Raw genomic sequence first — 20565 nt, forward strand, 5'->3', positions numbered from 1 at the left:
TGTAAGCTCCTGATAAGGTCTGATTCTCAGTGACACCCTCTGTGTTAGTTTCCTAGGGCTGCTGTGACATATGGCATGAGAGTGGTGGCTGGAAACAACAGAAATGTACTTGTTGATGGTTCTGGAGGCCAGTTGTCCAAAATCACATTGTCAGCTGGACCACGCTCCTTCGAGAGGCTCCAGGGGAGGATGAACCTTGCCCCCTTCCTGCTTCCAAGGACCCCAGGTGGTCATTAGCACGGGGTGGCATCACTCCAGCCTCTGCCTCTGTGTTCACATGGTCTTCTCTTTCTTCTTCTGACTTGTCCTCATCCATTTCTTATGAGGACACTTGTCATTGGAGGTAGGGCTCCCCTGCATAATCCAGGGTGTCTCATTTCAAGAACCTTAGTTTAATGACATCTGCAAAGACCCTTATTCCCAGGAAGGTCACATTCCTAGGTGTGGGAGTTAAGACGTGGACACCTCTTTTGGGGGTTCCCATTCAAGTCCCTCTACTCTCCATCTGGTCTCCAGCCTGGGCCGTTGTTCTCGCACTAGTGTTTTTCCTACACGCTGGCTTTCAACTCTCAGGAAGTCGGGAAGTTCTGCCGTTCTAGGTGGGAACCGAGAGAAACTTGTTCTTGGGGTTCTCTCACGCCTCCTTCTCATCTCAGAACTTCCCAGTCCTCCAAGTCTGGGCAGGCCACCCCTCATCCATGCGGGGCCTCCAGTGAGGCGACCTCCCCTCAAGTTCTGATGAGAAGTGAGGCCGCGTCGTGGGTGTGGAACACAGCCGGGTTGGCACCAAACACTGCTGCTGGCCCTGAGAGTGGCTTCTGCCCCCCATGGAGATAGCAACCCCACCCCCCCCCAACCTGCCTCCCTCAAGCTCCATCCTGGAGAATGCTGTTTCCTCTTAGACAAGAGGAACGTGAAAGGAAATTGGAGCAGGGGTTTGAGAGGGAAGCTCTCAGAGGTACGTAGATTGACAACTGAACGCTAAACCCAAGCAGAGTATCAGAGGGTCAGCTCTGTGCCATCTGAGCATTTAGACTTCTGAGAGCCGACTGGGGCCAATGGACTGGAGCGTGTCTTCTGAACGCTACTTGCTGAAGATCGCAAGGCACTGATGAATCCAACCTTGTGCCACCAAGATATCAAGACACCAAGGAGAAAGATGACTTCGGCAGGAAGAGAATTATGAGGAAAGATTTCCAGGTGGCATGTGTGAAGACAAGGTCTTGGGAGCATGTGGCTTATTAGGGGCCTGGTGAGTGGTTAAGTACCACAGAGCACGGCTGCCAGAGGCCACAGAGGGAGGACAGGGGGGTGGCAGTTTGCCCAGATGCCACCCATGGAGGCTGGGAGGTGTGAGAGGGAGGTTGTAATGATCACTAAGCGATGACATGAGCTTCCCCTCTGTTACCTCTTTTCCTTTCAAATGCAATTTTTTTTTTGCATAATGTAGTTATTTTAAATTGGCTCATTGGCACGGTGACTAGACAGTATAAAGTACAGGTTGACAAAGGGCTATTAAATACGTAAGATTTTGTTACTTGAAAAAAAAAACAAACCCTGTCATTTTATACATTCTTCCTGGAGGAGAGAGAAAAGCTCCCCTCAGAGCAGGACAGAGAGATGGCCGTGGTTTCTCCTTCTTGTACAGATGGGAGCTGAGTTTTCAGGGTAGAGAGAAGGTGAGACTCAAAAAGGAGGAGTTTGGGCTTTGCTGGGAGAGATGATGAGGGCGCTGCGTGGTTTGACAGCCCATGTCCACAGAATGAAGCAGCTGGGAAGGGGTCTGGGCAACACATTCACGAATAATAGGAGAGAATTTCAAGTTTGTTTTCAAAAATCATTAAACTTGAGTTCCTTCAGCAAATATCCGTGCATGTTTCGACAGCAGGGCTTCATGAACCTGACGGCGCGATGGCACCCACAGAAATCATCTTTAAAAATCTGTGGGCAGCCTGGGCTTCCTCCCGGAGCTCCAGCTGGGCGTGGACTCTGAGCTGGGTCCCTGTCGCCGAGCACTGGGATACGGGGGCGACGGAAGTCTGGCTTTGATGGCCTGTTTGGATCGGAAATAGAAGGCGCGGGAGAGGCAGGATTCGCTGCTGCGGTTGCAAGGAGGTGAGAATTACTTTGCAGTTCTGTCTCACACTCCGATAGGGCGGCCCTCACCGCTGCGATTAAGGAACAGAAGTGAAGGGACGCTGACAGCTCCGCCGCCGTCAGATTTAATGTACTTGTTGCCAAAGACACATTGTTCGCCCACAGACTGGGGCACGGCTGGGCGGACGATGCAAGCCGGTCTGGGTGTTGGCCACTCCTGCCCCCCAGAAGTCACAGGGGTGGGGGACAAGTCCTCCTTCTGGAAGCAAGGACCGTTCCCGGATTCTTTCAACGTTTTGTTTTGTTTTCCCCATTTATCTGTTCTGTTTTTATAGAAAGCCGAGGTAAAGGTCGTGAACGAAGATTCTTAACCCAGACACTGACGTCTGAGCCTTACCTTTAGGGTTTACCTACAGGCATCACGGCTGCTGTCCATAAAGGTTTTCTATCGTCATTACGTGTGGTTCACGGGTTTATATTAAGACGTTATTGATATAATAAATATTTTTTATAATTTTTTTAAGATTTTATTTATTTGACAGACTGAGATCACAAGTAGGCAGAGAGGCAGCCAGAGAGAGAGGAGGAAGCAGGCTCCCTGATGAGCAGAGAGCCCAATGCAGGGCTCGATCCCAGGACCCTGGGATCATGACCTGAGCCGAAGGCAGAGGCTTTAACTCACTGGCTGCCCAGGTGCCCCTAATAAATATTTTTTACAGGGACCCACTGCATAGCATCACAAAAGCTTCATTATTTCCATGGAACGCTTTTACCCTTACACTTGGCCAATTCTAAATTATGCTCTGCTTTTTAAAAAATATATAGATTTACATAATATGTGAATTTATAATGTGGCACAGAATACTACATCACAATGATGCACTTTCAGGGAAGAAAGAGGCTAACGGTCCAGCCCTTCATTTCCTCTTGAGCTTTGTTAAGACACACTTACACTTGCAACACAGTGGCGTTTAATTCGTGCAATGCTTAAAAAAATTCATGTATATATATGTTATATATATATTTACACTTTGGCTGGTATTTACTTTTAACAGGTCTATAACATTCCATTGTATTAATATGCAGCCCAAGTGTTCTACTATGTAATAGACAACTGATGTACTCTATCCACTTCCTCATATTATGACCAATATTGATACATTCTGATACATCCTTTCAAATGCAGTTTTGAAATGAAAATTTTGAAATGAATTTTGAAATGAAATTGGTGAATTTCAGTGAAGAAGTGTAGAGTAACTATTAAAATATCAGAGGTACCTAATTCCTCGAGTTTGCTAAGATTATAAAGTCCATTCTCAAGATATTTTTAGTCTTGATAATACACTTAGTGGGGAAAATGCCACATGTCAAATCTCTGGAAATCTGGCAAATCTTGTTCCTAGAATGTTTAGGAATGACATTCCAACATATTGGTGGATTCAGACCCTCCAACTTAGAGGATTTGGGGAGATCTGTTTCCACGTTCGATATGGTTCCTGGCCCACTGTCTTAATAGGTGTTCAGCCACCACAAAATCTCAAAAACCGTCTTTTCTTCTCTTAATACTCGTCTCACTCCACACACTCTACTGAAAAAGTCAGATTCTCCTGAGCTAAGAGTTTGTGAGATATTTGGAATGTTTTAAGTTTTATTCATTCAACCACAGGCAATTATCTGTCTTCCTTCCTTTTACCCAGAACCCATCTCAGCACGGTTGGGTAAACTGCAGAACGCAGAAGCAGGTGTGTTCCCCATTTCATTATTCCCTCCAGTTTTGCTGGGATGTGACCGTTCATCCTCTCTACCTAACACTCAACGTTTGGGTCAGCATGACTCAGACTGTTGAAAGACACAGTTTATTGGGGAAAATGGTGGTCTTACCATTTGAGAAGGGGTTTTCTTGACTGAGAATCTCTACCTATATTTTTTCATTCTCTTGAACTCTGCGTACAGTCATGTCCTTGTTTTGCATACACCTCCCCTGCCCACTTTTTCTTTAAAGTTTACTTTTACTACTTTCTTTCCCTCACGATACAGCTTAACGACAGCCCATTAGTTGAAATGTCACCTTTAATCTTATTCCCCTCTCTACAGTGAACTTCATTAAGAATTCTTTTTTAAAAATTATTTTCAAGCATACCGTAGAAGCACAGCAGGCCTCTGGGCAACACCCTGTAATCCTGAGTTTTTCTTTTTCCTTCTTACCACTTAGAATCACACTATTCTAAGTTGTCTTGCGAGCTGTGGTTGGAAACAATCTCGTTTTTTACACAGGTCAACAAAAAGTCAAATGTAATCAGAGCAATGTAAAATGGGATGTGTTCAACACAGATGCACTTTTAAATGAATTCTAGAAAATCAAGTTATTTAATTTACACTTTGGAAAGCCCATTTTTGTCAGCAAAATATGACTATTCGCAGAAAGCTGTCGCCACAGAAGCAAAATCAAGAGATTGCTGTGTTAATTTAAGCACTTCAAAGGTAACAAAAAGACTATCCACAATGAACGCTTAATTACATTTTCTCTCTTTCAGTATTCACATCACAGGGCTTTCCTTTGAAACAATAATAAATGGAAAAACACTGAGGGGAAAAAAAAATAGAGTCTTTCAACTGGATAAGTAAGTCTTCCACAGCCCTTATCCCCTAATCATTGGCAAAAGTGGGGGAAAAGATGAATTTCACAAGCACTCAGCAAACTGCAATCAGTCAGGACAGAATACACAATACATACCTGGCGATGGGAGAGATATTTTAAAGAGACAATAGATAATGGTTATGAATATGCATTTGCTATACACTTAAGCTTGATTTTCATTGTGGGCTGACAAATTGGTGTCCCCAGGGGGCAATGGAATAGCCTGCTGTTTTTTATTTCAGAACCAAACTGCAGCCAAATGTTTTTTTTTTTTTTTTTTCTTCCTTGTTTTGCTGTTTGGCATATGCCTGTCCTTGAAAAGACTCAATCAGAAACTCCCTGGGTTGTGCGGCACCACTGGGCCAGTGTGGATAAAAAACAAAGCAGAGCTTGTGTATTTATGTGGACATCTCCCCACCCCCACCACGCGATTGGCTTTAAATACTTTGTAGTATTTTGCAAAAGGAAGCATACAATTTAAGAAAAATGCTCATTTTAATGAAGTTCAAGCCCAAAGACAAGCTTATGGAATGGAGATTTTAACTTCTAGGTGCTCAGTTTTGAAGGGAATGTGGTGGGTATGTTTCAGGGGCCTGTGGTCTCTCTCCACATACTGATCTGTCAACCCACAAACCGTCTCCGTTTACTGTCAATATTTTAACTGTTTCAGATCAGGCAGGGCTGGATGACTGAGAATCAGAAATTCATTTATGCGACACGGAACCCACAGCCAACCACAGTCTTCTATCCCTTGGGTCATGAGGTCTTGAATGACAGGTTTTATCTGTTGGTTGGTTGATTTGTGTTTTTTGGCTACTTCTGTACCAGTTATAGGCTCAGAAAGGCAGGGATTAAGCTCTTGTCCAATCTGGCCAGGAAGTAGGTTGGTGCTTAGACCAGGAGCTAAGATTCAGGAAAGCCGGGTTGAATCAGAAGGAGCTAACTTCATGGAGCCCCTCACGGTGCCTGTGGGTTGGAGGATATCAGGAAAAGCCGAGCAACTGCTGGTCACGCTGCAGGCAAAATCTCCCATGAACTGGGGAAGCGACAAGTCTTTTTGGGGCAGCATAGTCTGGAAGCGGAACTATCAGATTTAATTTAGTTGTATGAGGTATTTTCTTTCACTGAATTAATTAGTTCTCATTAAAAAAATCACTCGTAAATATAACAATCTGGGTAGTTAAACTTTTGGCGTGAGATGTCACAATCAGGGAACCTGACTAATTATCTCACAACATTAAAAACTTCACATAAATTTGGCTGAGAAAAACCAATTTGAGCTTTATTGCAACAGTGCATTTTATCTGGCTCACAATACATACAAACAGTATGTTAGGATTACTTAAAGACCTAACAGTGGAAGGCAGAGATTTAAAACGATTAGAAGACAGAGGAGAGTATTTTTTACTGCCTCAGGGTGTGAAAGAGTTTTAAGCATGAATCCGGAACAAATATTGACCATAAGTGAAAAAATGATCATCTTGAGCACGTCAAAATGTAATACCAAAAGCCCTCACGGACACTTGGAAATAAAAGGCTGCCTCAGAGAGATTTGCAACACCTGTGGGATTGCCAGCACTATGGGATTACTGTCCCGAGGCTATGTACCACTCCAAGGAACGCATTTTATTTATTTATTTATTTATTTATTTATTTAAAAGACTTTATTTATTTATTTGACAGAGAGAGGGAGAGATCACAAGTAGGCAGAGAGGCAGGCAGAGGGTGGGGGGAAGCAGGCTCCCTGCTGTGCAGAGAGCCAGTAAGGGGCTGGATCCCAGGACCCTGGGATCAGGACCTAAGCCGAAGACAGAGGCTTAACCCACTGAGCCACCCAGGTGCCCCTCCAAGGAATGCATTTTAAAAGGACAACTAACCTTTAGGAAAACAGGTAAAGCACACAGTGCAATTGCGAGAATCACGAAGATGGCCAGTAAATTCATGAAGAAGTGCTCCCTTATTAACAATTACTGAAATGCAAAAATTCAAGCTTAAGGCCAAGTGATATTACCATCCAACTCATGAGACTGTCAGAACCTTCAGTCTAACAGTATCAACTAGAAGTGAGAACATCACACAGGGATTCTCAGCACTTGAGAGGGTGAATTAGTGCCGCTTGCCTGAGAACAGGGGTCGGCAAATAGAAGGCCCAGACAGTAAATATTTTAGGCTGAGAGGGCCAAGAGACAACACTGATGATATTCTGTGTGTACTTATATATTAATTTAAAAATGCGCAAACCATTCTTGGCTCACCAGCTGTATAAAGAAAGCCTGCCGACCAGATTTGAAATATGGGCTCACAGTCCATGCTACAGAGCTCTCTGGGCAGGATAGAGGGTCCTGAACTCTACCTTCCCGCATCGATCCTAGAGAAACTCTCACACAAGTGGACACAACGTACAAACGTATTAGTTGCAACACCATGAGAGCAAAACATTCCACTAGGAGGGGCTGATAAACAAATATGGCATAGTCCGTTATATTCCGTATATTCCTGACTACATAGAATAATGACCAGATGGAGTTTATATGCATTAAGAAGAAAGGATTGCAAAGACAGTCTTTGGTGACGAAAGTAACTGAGAATGTATGTAGAACTGGATACCATTTATTCTGAAAATTGTCGCTACTAATGATTTTAAGGAGGAAAACAATGATCAGGTATAAATCAGGTCAGCATGGTGTGTGGTCATAGTAGGGAGAACAGTGTGCAAGGACATCTCCCCTAGGGATGGCCATCGGGGCACTGGGGCAGAGCCTTCTCAAACTAGAAAATTAATATGAATCTTACAAACTAATAGTATAAAATGTTTGTAGATCATAACCTTAAATTTAAGGCACTATCTGTTTTTAATGGACACACATATATGTGAGAGACTACTGTACTTCATTGGTTTTTTAAGACACTCATTTATTTTCACATTTTAACAACTCTGAAACTGGCGTGCGCCTTATCATCTATGTGTATGATTTAGTGGTTGCTTGTGTTAATATTAAACCAAATAAGTCTTCCTATAGTTATTAGCATGTTAAATGCAGTAAAATATGATTTAAAACTGGAAGATAGGTTCAGACCAAAGGCATCCTAGTCGTTGTCTGGAAGAAGAGGTGTGGGAAAAGGAGGAAAGATTAAAACAATGAAGGAATCAGTCCGGGAAGGGGCACGAATGACGCTTAAGATTGATCAATAATACTTTACTTCTATAAATTAAAAGCATCTGAACCAATATAATAAATTTTTAGCATTTATTAAGGCATGCCTTTAAATGCACACACCATGTTATTTAAAATCAGAGTTGGAGATGGTTGTGATCACCCTCACATTCCACAGCTAAAACATCCTCAAAACTACAGCTCACATGGAGAGGGCAATCGTAGAAAGTAGGCACGTGGGGCATTATTGTCCTCACCTTCAGAGACAGCATGATAGAGATGTCAGGGAAGTTGTTTAATTCTTCCAAAGCCACCCATCTTGGACGAGCAGACTAGAACCTGAACCTGGACTTTGAACTCTACAGCTGTGGAGTAGCTGTACTCCACCTCATTTCCCAAAGTGCCCTTACTGCTTTCCAGATTTGGAAAAGGTTATGAATAAAAGAAGACATTATTTCAATTTATAGTTTTAACTTAGAACCTCTTTTTCAAAATCATGATGGAAAAATTACAATAATATTTTGGGCAGATACTTGACTCCGTAGAATGAAAAGGCAGAATTACGTATGGGTTTTCGAGATGTGCTCTGTGGATTCCTAGGAGCACAGGTGAGCCTTTGAGAGTCCTTGGAAATACTTCAGGGTTCCACTGTCAGTGCCATGGTTTTGGCCCCATTAGGAAAATTGAGACTGCCCAAGAAGTCAATGCACCAGATTTAATATTTTATTTCATTATATTAGTGATCTCTGTAGAAGTTCACTTGAAAAAATATTACTTTGGTAAACCGCTTACTAGACTGAATCATTTTCCTTCTTGCTTTCATATTGTGTGAGACTCTCACTAAAGGATTAAATCTATGTGAAAAATCTGCCAGGGGAATAGCAAACAAGTATACTGTTTCAATAGAAAAAAAATTAGATAGATTATTACCATTCACAGATGATTTCAATCATCTCCCTCCTACCTTGAACCCATGACTAATAGTCTCCAAGCTATTCTATAGTTTTAAAGGAACTCAAACACAAAGTAGATGCTTAATAAAACAGTTGACTTCATAAGTGAGTGAATGAATGAGTAAATGAGTGAGTGAATTAATGTCAGAGACTTAAAGGTCTGGAAAGGAGGATGAAAAGTGCTCAGGGCCATGTGTCATGCAGGACGGGCAGATTTCACTGGGGAAGCCGGGGGTCCGTTTCCCCTGCTGAATGTTCTTTCCTTTTGTGCATATTTGAAAAGTCACCCTATGCAAGGGGAAAAAAAAAAAAAAAAGCCAAAACTACTTCCATGTGATTCTACTGCTTGAACCTAGAACCTTACACTTCATAACCATGCGTCCCCACACACTGCTTGACGGCTGGGTCTCAGTCTTTAAAGAAAGGCTCTGTTTATAGCAAAAGCAACCTTGAACACATCTAGTTTCTGAAGCACTTACATGGTTCATATTCAGAATTGGAAGGGACCTTTGCACTCACTTGAAATCTGTTTTATTTTAGGGACTCTTGGGCAGAGCTTGACTCCATGAAGACATTTTCAGGGACAGTGGAGACATCGCGATCTAAGCAAACAGCGAGATGGCCGAATGACCACAGGCTGTGAGATCACGAAGACGTGGGAACATTCTGGCTCCAGCATTTACACTCTATCTGGCACTGGGCAAATTTCTTAACTCTACCGAGCCTCAGTTTCATCATCTGTAAAGCGGGAGCATTACCTACCTTGGTTGTTCCAAATATTAAGAATAAAATTATAAAATATTTTGCTTCTTGATAAATAATAGCAGGGGTTTCTTTTGTTTGTTTGTTTTTTTGTTTTGTTTTTTGAATTTCATGTGTTTCTGATAAAGGAAAACATTTTGCGTTCTTACCTGGGAACTTCTAACGTAATAGAGCTTACGTTTGCTTCTTAACTACACATGCTTTTATTATAAGGAGAAAAGACCTGAGGATCACATTAAAAGACCTGAGAATCACAGCCCTTCATACATCAAGGCCACATTTCACATTTTTTTTCCTTTCTGCTTAATAGAAATGCATTGAAAAGAAAAAAATCTGCTGGTGTGACAGAAGTCAATTCTTCCTGGGTTTTGGTATTTAATTTTCATGATGCTTTTTACAATATTTGAAGCTCTGCGTTTTAATTTTCTCTCATGCGCTTCTTTCCGTCAGAGCCCCAAAACACGGAGTTCAATTGTCACTGTACCCTGAGATCTTCGCCTTGACTTCAGTTTAGTCTCAGCTTGGAAAAGGAAATGACACTGGAGATCTTGCCTCTACATGATAAGTGATAATAATGGCCTAATAATGTAGGCCAGCTTGATTCTTAAATTACGGAGAGTGGGAATGGGAATGCTCAGAGATGGGGAAACAGGCACACTAATGTGGGATTCCCATTTTGTCTCGTCTTGTTTTCCCTCATGTGGACACTTGTATCTGATGGAGACCCCTTTTTCAGATCCGAAATCTAGTGTTCTTCCAGGAGCTCAATTCATAGGAATTGAGATTGGAAGGGACCTCATCTGGTCCGACTATGTACCTGGGTTCTCTGGCCCTTGTTCTGAAATGGAAACTAGGCCACTGACGCCCGTTGATGGTCATCCCACTACGGTTCTAAGAGAGAAGTGAAATGAAATGCGAAACTCACCAGAGTGGCAAAGAGATGGTACAGGATGAAATAGATGGCCACCACAGGAGCCCACATGTGGCCCACAGCATTCAGAGTTTGGTCCATCACGTCTACCCATCCTTCCTGGGTGAGGATCTGGAACATGGACATAAATGCCTGCAGAGGAAGACAACGGAGGTGTGAGACACCTGCTCGGGCGGGCACGCGGTTTAAAGCTGGTGTTCGGTGGAAGAGGACTCCGGTGTCAACATTATTCATTTTTACCTGATCGGATCAGGGGAAGAACAGCCTTAATGCAACAGACGGGAAACAGCTGAGAACTAAAGATCCGAAAAGCCTGATATCTAACTTTTCAGTGTGGAAAACTAAAATGATCACCCTGTATTAAAATTAGCCTTGTGGGTGGGAAAACACTATTGAGTAACTTTTTTAAAAAACAGGACCTCTTTTTATTTGACTTTCTTTTTTTTTTTCCTCTATAAGCAAGCTAAGATTGAACATTTCCAACAGGTAACTGTATTTTTATTTTGCTAAGTGAAACTTATTTTTATAGAGAATTGCATTTGATTATCTAAAGGCATATAGGAATAATAGCCTTAATTTTACCTTTATATACCCATCTATCAAATTATTTCAGTTATATTAAAAACCCGAGACTCCTTAAGAAAGAAAGAAATCTTCCTTCCTTCCTTCCTTTCTCTCTCTTTCTTCCCTCCCTCCCTTCTTTCTTTCTTAATGGGGGAGGGGGTGAAGCAGGACAGGGAGAGAGAGAATCTCAAGCAAGCTCCACACTCAGTGTGGAGTCCAACTGAGCTTGATCTCACGGCCCTGAGGTCATGACCTGAGCCGAAATCAAGAGCCAGAGACTTAACCAACAGAGCCACTCAGATGTCCCAAGAAAGAAATATTTCTAAATGATACTGCCATACTGAGCAACTTAATGAAGACAGACACATTTTTCATGATTTTTTTCTTTTTTTTTTTAAGGTACAGAGTCAAGACCATGAAATGGGCCAAGACCTAAATAAATAAATAAATTGATAAATAAATAAATAATAAATAAATACATATGTACATAGATAATAGAGCATTCCAACAGAATCCAGCCAAGCTAAGAGACCCATACTTTCTCTGCCAAGATCTTTGGTTAGTTCCATTCTTACAAGTTTTTCCTTATTAAATATAGGGTTATATGTACAGCTCTGATTTGTGGATCTTGTATACATTAGTGGTCAATAAATGTTTCTTAATGAGGATTTACGATGATGATGATGTCTGGGTAAAGTGATAATTGGAATTTAGTGAGTCATTAAAAATGTTTTTATAGGCTTTGGTAAAATGAAGGGAAGGTGTAAACTGGGCTCTCAGATCCCAGGAAATAAGGCCCAGGGTGATACAAAGACCAACAGGGCCCTGTAACCCTGAAAGGATCTTAGAGACAAAATGGACACTGCGGATAAACTACTCTGATTCTTTGTTTTTGAAATTAAAGAAAATGAGGCTTAAAGATGAGAGGTGATTAGCCAAGGTCACTCTACTAATGTGTGACACTAACAATTCACACCGAGTCGCTATGACTCCAAAGTAAATCCTTTTCCAAGCACCGCATTCTGTGTTCAGTGAGGTCTTGAATCTGCTACTTTCCAGGCTGAATCCTACACAGTAAGCTCTCTTAGCAGTTTGTTTTGCTAGGAACACTCAAACCAACTGTTGTAGAAGAGGCCATTAAACGCCTGACACATAGTGGACCCGCCTGAGCAAAGGAGTGATTAATTGTTAAATGATTCTTGTATGAGGAGATATGATTTTCTGCTTATCCTTTGTCTATGTGTGAAACACTTAACATCTCCTTGAGTATTTCTATAATCTCATTACCCTACAGTGTATCTTGTTCACAAAAGTCCGAAGTATGCTGTTACTGATGCTTGAACTCAGCGTTGTCAAGGACAATATAAAACCTTCCCTGCCAGGGCGCCCAAGAGAATATTAGCTCTAACTCATCTTAAAAATGCTTCAGAAGACTTTGCAACACGTCATTTAACATCATAAGTATGCCAACACTTATCATTGAGGGCAATTATTTTTTTTTCTGTGTGTTTTTTTTTTTTCTGTTGAGTATTTATTACATCCAAAGACAAGGAACACAGGTTCTAAAGATGATTCACATAAAAATATCAGACTGCTGTATTGCCTTCAATGAAGATGTCACCAGTGTGAAAGTGTGTGTACATCCTAAAGACTCAACAGCAATAGGGGAAGATCAAAACACCCACCAGTATAAAGGGAAGTTTTCTTTCCCCAAACAAGGATTTCTTTCCCCCAAAATGACAGGCAAGCTTGTGATCGAATCCAACATCTATTCTCAGTACTGAGAAACCAAAAAATGCAGGTGTACCCTTCAACTGCCTTGGGCACCAAACAAATTAATTTGTTTTCATCCACTGCATTAGCTTTCATGAATACTCAGCTATTAGGCATTCAGTAAATGCTTGGGAACGCGGAGCTATGGGATTGTGATCTGTTGCTGGCAGAGAAGCAAGGTGGGCAAGAACACTGGGGTTCTCTTCTACTCTTTTCAGAGTCTCAGAAGAAAAAATAATCTCATTTCTGCACAGTTTAGCCACCTGGAAGATGCTGTGAATTGTATTTGAGAGCAATGCTTTGTTACCATGCGTGTGTTTCTAGCTGCTTGTGTGGATAAACAATGAAAAGGAGAGCCATGAAGTACCTCTCTCACAGGCTGAGACTAACTGGTGCCTTGCCTGAAGCCTGCTATGTCAGTTCTGCTGAGATTTTATCCAGAGATTTAGATTCTGATGATGGAGATGTAACTCAAGGACACTTACGTTGTGTCACACAGTGTGACACACAGAATGTGTGTCCCCTGAAGGTCTTCTTAGCTTACTTATTTAAACATGGGGATTGTTAGTAGTTTCTTAGGGCTTGAGGTGTCAGGGATTGAGATGAGGAAGACACAGTTTCTTCTACTAAGAAATTTATAATCAAGAGTGATAGAACAATGAAAATGACCAACGCTAAGAAAAAGCAAAATGGAAAAATATGGTGTATAAGAGATCTATGGTCAAGTTTCAAGGTGCAAGTTAGAAGTACCAATGTATCCCTTTTTGGGTGAGGCAAGAACTGTTTGGGGAAAATGATGGCAAGTGACTGTCATGATGAAAATGAGTACAAGGTAAATGGTGGAAAAGGGGCAAGGAACAAAGCCTGGAGGAAGTCCTCTCTTTTCTCCAGCCATCTGTTGTTCTGTAATGCCAATTTCCTAGCTTGTGGACCTTTTGTTCCTCCTTATGGGTTTCTACCAGCTCTTTAAAAATTAAGAAGACTCACCTATTATCCGTTATATATGTTTAATGTATTTTCCTCTATCCATTTGTGATATTTTTGCAAACATCAATTTTAAATTTCTGTGTGGTTTAATTTGCTATTCTTTTATCTAAGTTAAAAAAGAACTTTCACTGGAATATTAGACTAGTATGTACCCACATACTTTCATGAAGTAGTTTTAGTTTCCTCATTTTATTATGTCTAATATGCTGAACCAGACGTCACTATTTAAATCAGTCTAAATCTGGAATTTATTTAGGTATAAGAAGTGAGGTAGGAATTAATATTATTTTTCTTTCAAATAGGTAATCAGCTGACTCAGCACAATGTAAGTGGAAAAAAACATCTTTTCCCTAATTTAAAATACCCCCCTTATCATATGGCAAATAGTCATATAATTTCAGCTCCACTTCTACATTTCTATTGCTTTCCATCAATCTCACCTCCAAATTATCTAGCAAATTGTACATTTATTTTAATAACTTCTAGAATTCCTACCTGCCCCTCATAAACTTTTGTTTTCAGAATTCTTTTAATTATTTGTATATATTAATTCCTCAAAATATCTTGTTTTATTTGTTGAGATCACATTAGTCCAAGAAAAATTGGTATTCTTATTCACGAATCTCATAGAAATGTTTCTTTCCATTTATTAAGTTTTTATTCATAATTCTGAACAAGTATTTCTTCCTATATGATTGCTACACATTTCTTGTTAAGCTGATTATACTTTTCAAAAATTTAATCAAGGTGATGCCATATCATTAAAATATTGCACAGTAAAGGAACTTGAGGATGGTTTCTTAATGAATGATAAGCATAAGCTATATGCTTAAGTCTGTTTTTCAGTCCTAACTGGTCTTGCACGCTTGTCAGTACATTGATAATCAACAGATTGATAGTCAATATGTTGGCCATGAAAATACTGTTCACTGTTGAGCACGGTAATGTTCTCAGACTGTTCTTCCCCCTCCAGGGCTCCAAAGTGTGACCTGTATGGTGCCCGAGGGAAAATGGTCCAGGTTGAGTGGCTCTATTTCTCACTGTTTACTAATTGCTCAGAATCTGGCACAGTTTCATGAACTTTATCTGAATCTTTGCTTACTTACACAATATTTAGTTTAGTTTAGTTTTGGTTGAGATTTTCTGATTGTTTTTCGCACATTTCTTTCTTTTTTTTTTAAGATGTTATTTATTTATTTGATAGAGAGAGACCCAGTGAGAAAGGGAACACAAGCAGGGGGTGTGGGACAGGGAGAAGGTTTCCTGCCGAGCAGGGAGCCCAATTCGGGTCTTGGTCCCGGGACCCTGGGATCATTTATTTATTTATTTATTTATTTCTTCCTGAAGCCTTCAATTACCCCCAAACCATTTGACTCTTACTCTCAGATATTCTTCTTGGGGGTCTTCTTACCACTTACTTTAATTTAGACTAATTGTTTTTTTAAATCTGCTCCACAGTTGTCAGAAACCTTGTTTTTAACTTCCTTATCTAGATCTTTTGTTCTCTCCATTATGGCATCAGAAAGTCATCCCAGAATCTCATCCCCACTCATGAGAGTCCTGTTTCAATGTCAGCTAGGTTTTCTTCTCTCTGTTTTGGCGTCTTGGTTTGAGGAGAGGGGTCTGCAGGGACAGAAATATTTGCTAGGGCTATGGGAGGTTATGCTTGGAATATCAAGCTTCAGATATTTCTTTAATTCAGATAGGGCCCAGAAATCTTTCCTGCTGCCAAAGCCAATCAGTCCCAGGTGTTAGCACCTTCCCATTCACCGGCTTTCCCCACTGTCTCCAGGGGTGGGGCAAACAGCCTGATTCTGCCTGTTTGGGTTCTCTGTGTGGAGGGAGAGGGCAAGAGGGACTCTCCTTACCACCCTTCCCCAAGGGCCACCTGTCCCCTTGTGGCTTCTGTTTCCTTCTTTCCTCTTCATAGTCTCATTGTGCTAAAATTTTATTATGGAAGATAATTCGTTTTTGGGAATTATGATTATTTTGCTTTCACTTTCAAGCTTTCTTCCTAAATGGGAAAAATAAAACAGTAAGACCTAGCATTTTATTTTCTCTGGCACAAGAGCTGGAACAAGTCATCTCTATATTTGGGGGTTCCTCGTTGTCTTTTTCCAGGCCTATGCATGTTCCCATGGCCTGGTCTCCTCAAATTGAGGGAGATGAGTACATGTTTTAGGATTTGCTTTTCCAATTTATTTTCTTCTCAACATCTGAAAAACAGGCTTAAGGCATGAGCATAGAGAGTTCATCCTCTATGATTTTCTCTCTGTTTGTCCCCCCTTTCCTTCCTCCTTCCTAGTGGCTGCTATTCAAAGATAATGGCACAAAATTGTGGCCTTGACTTTGTGTGGTTTTTGCTGGTGTAATTTTTTCTGACTGATGATTAACCGTTCTTTTTGTTTCCTTTGGTTTTAGGGACAGAGGGTCTGTGATTTTGCTGTTTTACCCCTCAAGTCCAAACCTACTGATATAAATAGGAGTACACAACTTTGTTTACAAGTGCTTTGACTTTTTAAAAGAATTATTATATTTTATTTTTTAGAGAGAGAGAGAAAGTGCATGTATGTGTGTTCATGCAAGTGGGGTGGGGGAGGGGCAGAGAGAGAGAGAGAGAGAATGTTAAGGAGTGGGCCCCAAGCCCAGCTCCCGAGCTCTGATGAGGGACTTGATCTCACCACACTGATATGTGGCCTAAGCCAAAATCAAGAGTTGGTCACTTAACTCCTGGGTTGGACTGAGTGACCCAAGAGCCCCTACAAGTGCTTTTACTTTTTGATTCTTCCCATATTAAACACCACTATACAGGTCAGTCCCTTTCATACTGGAGGTGCTTGGCTGCTCTAATTGAATCAGGGATGAGTTGTAAAGCAGAAAATGGTCAGTTGCCCTTAAGGTGATCAGCAGTCAACAACTCTGCCCCATCAGAAAAGAGCTAACCCAATCAAAAACATTGCCAATGGATGACCTCCAGTGGAAGCTATAGAGAAAAATCACTGTGTTAGCAGTAGCACCTGGAGGTGAACAACGGAGGACTAGCTATGCAGGTCAGTAGGAGCCAGAGGGATCATTAAGGAAGGCTGAGTTATGAGCATGTTGAAAATCCAAGGAGGCAAAAATCTCTGAATGAACAGAAGTTAAGTAGGAGAGAAAATGCAGAGCAGAAATGGAAGTGATGTTCATTGAGTGGAGAAGAAAGGTTGTGAAAATCCCTGGCACAGGGAGCACCTTTTCTAATTGGAGTACATCATATCCCTCAGGTAAGGGGGAACAAAACAAAGGGCAAGGCCAGAGTACAGGGTGAACGTCCCAAGGCAGAAGGGTGACAAGGCAAACTCTTCCAGGGGTGATGCAAGAGAAAACACATCTAAGATCAGAGAAAATGGTCCTGGGGTCACTGAAGGGCCCAAGCACTGCAGTGGAGAGCCACAAAATTCACTGTCAGCCCTTCTCAGGCTCCTTTGCGGGTATTGCCCAGATTAATCTCTCCAAGCTGCAGAGTCTCAGGGCTTGGTCCTCCATCTCTTTTTTGCCTCTCAATACTCACTAACTAGTTGGTCTCACTCATTCCAATGCCTTTCCATACCCTCTCTAGTCCCACACCTGGAATCAACTCCTTGTTTCCATTTGGATGTGTCTTAAACGGGAATTAGATGTTCCACATCAAACTCTTTATGCCCTATTCTCCAAACCTGTTTCTTCTGTCTCCTTCCCATCTCAGAAGAATGACAGCTCCATTGTCCAAATTACTCAGGCCAATAATCTCACAGATATTTTTGGTTCTTCTCCTTTCCTTACATCCTGCAGTCAGCCTATGAGGAAATCCTGCTTATGGTCTCAGTTCTACATTTATTCTCAACGTTCCCTGATATCACCACTAAAACAGGCAGCAATTTCCCCTCCAAGTAGTCCTACATTTTGGTACTATCCTTTTTGGTCATAAATTGAGACTGGGGGACTTGAGTAAAAATAAGACCACCAAAGAGGGAGAAATAAAGTATTTTCATAGCTTCTCTTTTATTCCAACTAATAGCCTGACGTGTCGACCACAGATGGGATGAACAATATCCCCTGGACCAGGCTTCCACCAGGGGCCAGGGGCCCATACTGAAGTATTGATGGCAGAGATGGGTTCATCCATGACAGTACATCCTTTTCTCTCTAAAGGCTCCAAGGATCCATTCTGACCCTGAATCTCTTTCTGATGGACCTTCTTCTAGTTAGGTGAAAGAAAAACAACAGTATCTATACCGAAGTAAACAGGTAATAAGTCTCTGTTCAGGCCTTACAAAGCAGTTTATAACCCTTTAAAAAGATAACATGGGTACCCTTTGATAACTTGATACCCCAATGCATGTTTTGGGCTTTGAGTATGTGTGGATATTAATTTAGGTTAAAAAAATAAATATTCTTAAAAAGTTGGATGAACACGTATTGCATGGAGCACTGGGTGTGGTGCATAAACAATGAATTATGGAACCCTGAAAAGACATAAAAAAATAAAAATTAAAAAAAAATAAATAAAATCTTTAAAAAATTGGATAGGTAAATACCTCAGGGTTTGGTCAACAAAAAGTGAACACAATATATAGTATGATCCCATCTGTAATATGTAAATCTGTTTTTGTGTCCCTTAAAATGACTGCAATCCTATAAAATAAACTTAGTGCTTGGGGGGACTGGAATGGGGAGGCCTGAGGAACTAGGAAGCAGGGTAAATACTCTCTTTTGAGTTTTTTAAAATAACAGTTTTACTGAGATATATTTTTACTGAGATATATATTTACTGAGCTATATACCATCAGATACATCATTTAAAGTCTAGAATTAAGTGTTGGGGCACGTGGATAGCTTAGTCAGGTAAGCGTCTGACTCTTGATTTCAGCTCAGGTCATGATCTTAGGGTCCTGAGATTAAGCCCCGTGTTGGGCTCCTCGGTCAGTGGGGAACTTATTGGAGATCCTCTCTCTCCATCTCCTGTTCCTCCTCCTCCTAAAACCAATTCTTAAAAAAATAAAGTTTATAATTAAATGCTTTTAGTTTATTTGTAGAGTTGTACAACATTGTCACTAAATAACTTAAGAACATTATCTCTGCTTCCCCTCAAAAACTATGTACCCATTGGCATGCCTTCATGTAGCCAATGCATGCCTACTGCAGCCTTCAGTAGCCTATATCCTTTCTGTCTGTATGAATTGGCCTATTCATCTCCTATGAATGGAATCATACAATCTGTGGTCAGGGTTCATCCAGGTTGTAGTGTGTATCAGCAATTTATTGTCAATGGTTATTGCATTATAAGGATAGACCATATTTCATCAGTTCATCAGTTGATGGATTTTTGATTGGTTTCCACTTTTATCTTTAGCTGGTTTCAAGAACTCTTTCTCTCCAACAGATTTGCTTTCCAAATGAAATCCATTTGACAACTTATATAGTGGCTCAACCTTTTTATGGGGAGTTTCCCTGCTGTGTCTTACTACCAGTCAACCCTAAAATAGAAGATTTGACTTGATGATATTCACTGAGTACAAAAGTGACACCTCCTGTAGTTTTAATTGCCTTAATTAGTCACCTACTCAATGTCCTTATTTCCTTTTCTCCACCCAAAAAGCAGTAATATGTTGAGGAGTTGTATCCTCTGAAAAACCCACTAATGTCATGATCCTTTACTATTACCTCATATAGCTCCTTTTATTTAAAACTTACTCAACTATTCAGAGTTGTAGTATTTTTTTTTAAAGATTTATTTACTTGTTTATTTTAGAGAGAGAGAGCATGAGTGGGAGACGGGCAGAGAGGGAGAGCGAATCTGAAGCAGACGTTATGCTCAGTGCAGAACCCGATGTGGGGCTCATCCCACAACAGTGATATCATGACCTGAGCCAAAACCAAGAGTTGGACCCTCAACTGACCGAGCCATCCAGGTGTCCCTCACATTTGTAGTATTTAGAATGACATCAATAAATAGTAAATGTTGGACTTACCACATGTTGGCTGGCAACATCATGACTGACAAGATCAAGGTCTTAGGGAGAATTGGGGCGTGGGAAAATCCCAATAAAAATGACATTTTTAAATGTATTTTAAAACTACAGTAAATAAAAGCTCTAAGAGCGCCACTTACTGTGGTGAAACTAAGTTATCCGTAAACAGAAACTCTGGATCTGAAATCTGGAGTGAAAACATAGCATTGTAATGTCAAAGCCATTGGCGGTAGCCATTTCTTTACTCCAGATTTCTCCTTGAATGGTTTCAATGGAATTCCAGCAACCATCAATTCAGCGACACTTTCCTCAGTTCCCCAATCTCCATCTGTCTGTCTTTTTGGCCAACTCTCAGGAAAAACGCCAACTCGTAAGGGGGCCTGACTCTTCATCTGGCTGCTCTAAGGAGAGGGTTACCCCTAGGAAAACAGGTTCCCTTCCCCCTGGCTTCCAAAGGGGCCTCAACACTGTCCAGCAAGGCTCTTCCCTGTTTTCGCTGAGTCCATGACCATCCACAAGCTTTCCAAAACTTCTTGTCATCTACCTGAGTTCATCCATCCCATCTCTGCCCTCACTCTCAAGAGATGGCCTTCCTAGAGGGGAGAGCTGAGAGTGCCATTTAAAATAGAAGCTGAATGTGCTGAGCCTAAGACCTCGACCTTCTGTGAGTGGCAGAGCAGTGAGGCAAAGAACCCAGTGTTTAGCTCTGCAGTCA

General features: G+C 41.1%; 1 protein-coding gene across 2 annotated transcripts in view; it reads right to left on the reverse strand.

Moving 5' to 3' along the window:
- NALCN (sodium leak channel, non-selective) overlaps positions 1-20565 on the reverse strand; it is a 303888-nt gene that overhangs the window by 112524 nt on the left and 170799 nt on the right. For both annotated transcript variants that reach the window (XM_082701489.1, XM_082701488.1), the window contains exon 14: positions 10531-10668. In XM_082701489.1, coding sequence (XP_082557615.1) covers positions 10531-10668 — 138 coding nt within the window. The remainder of the gene's footprint in view (positions 1-10530; positions 10669-20565) is intronic.

This window comes from Mustela nivalis (assembly GCF_964662115.1).
Source record: "Mustela nivalis genome assembly, chromosome: 15".
Classification (NCBI taxonomy): Eukaryota; Metazoa; Chordata; class Mammalia; order Carnivora; family Mustelidae; genus Mustela; species Mustela nivalis.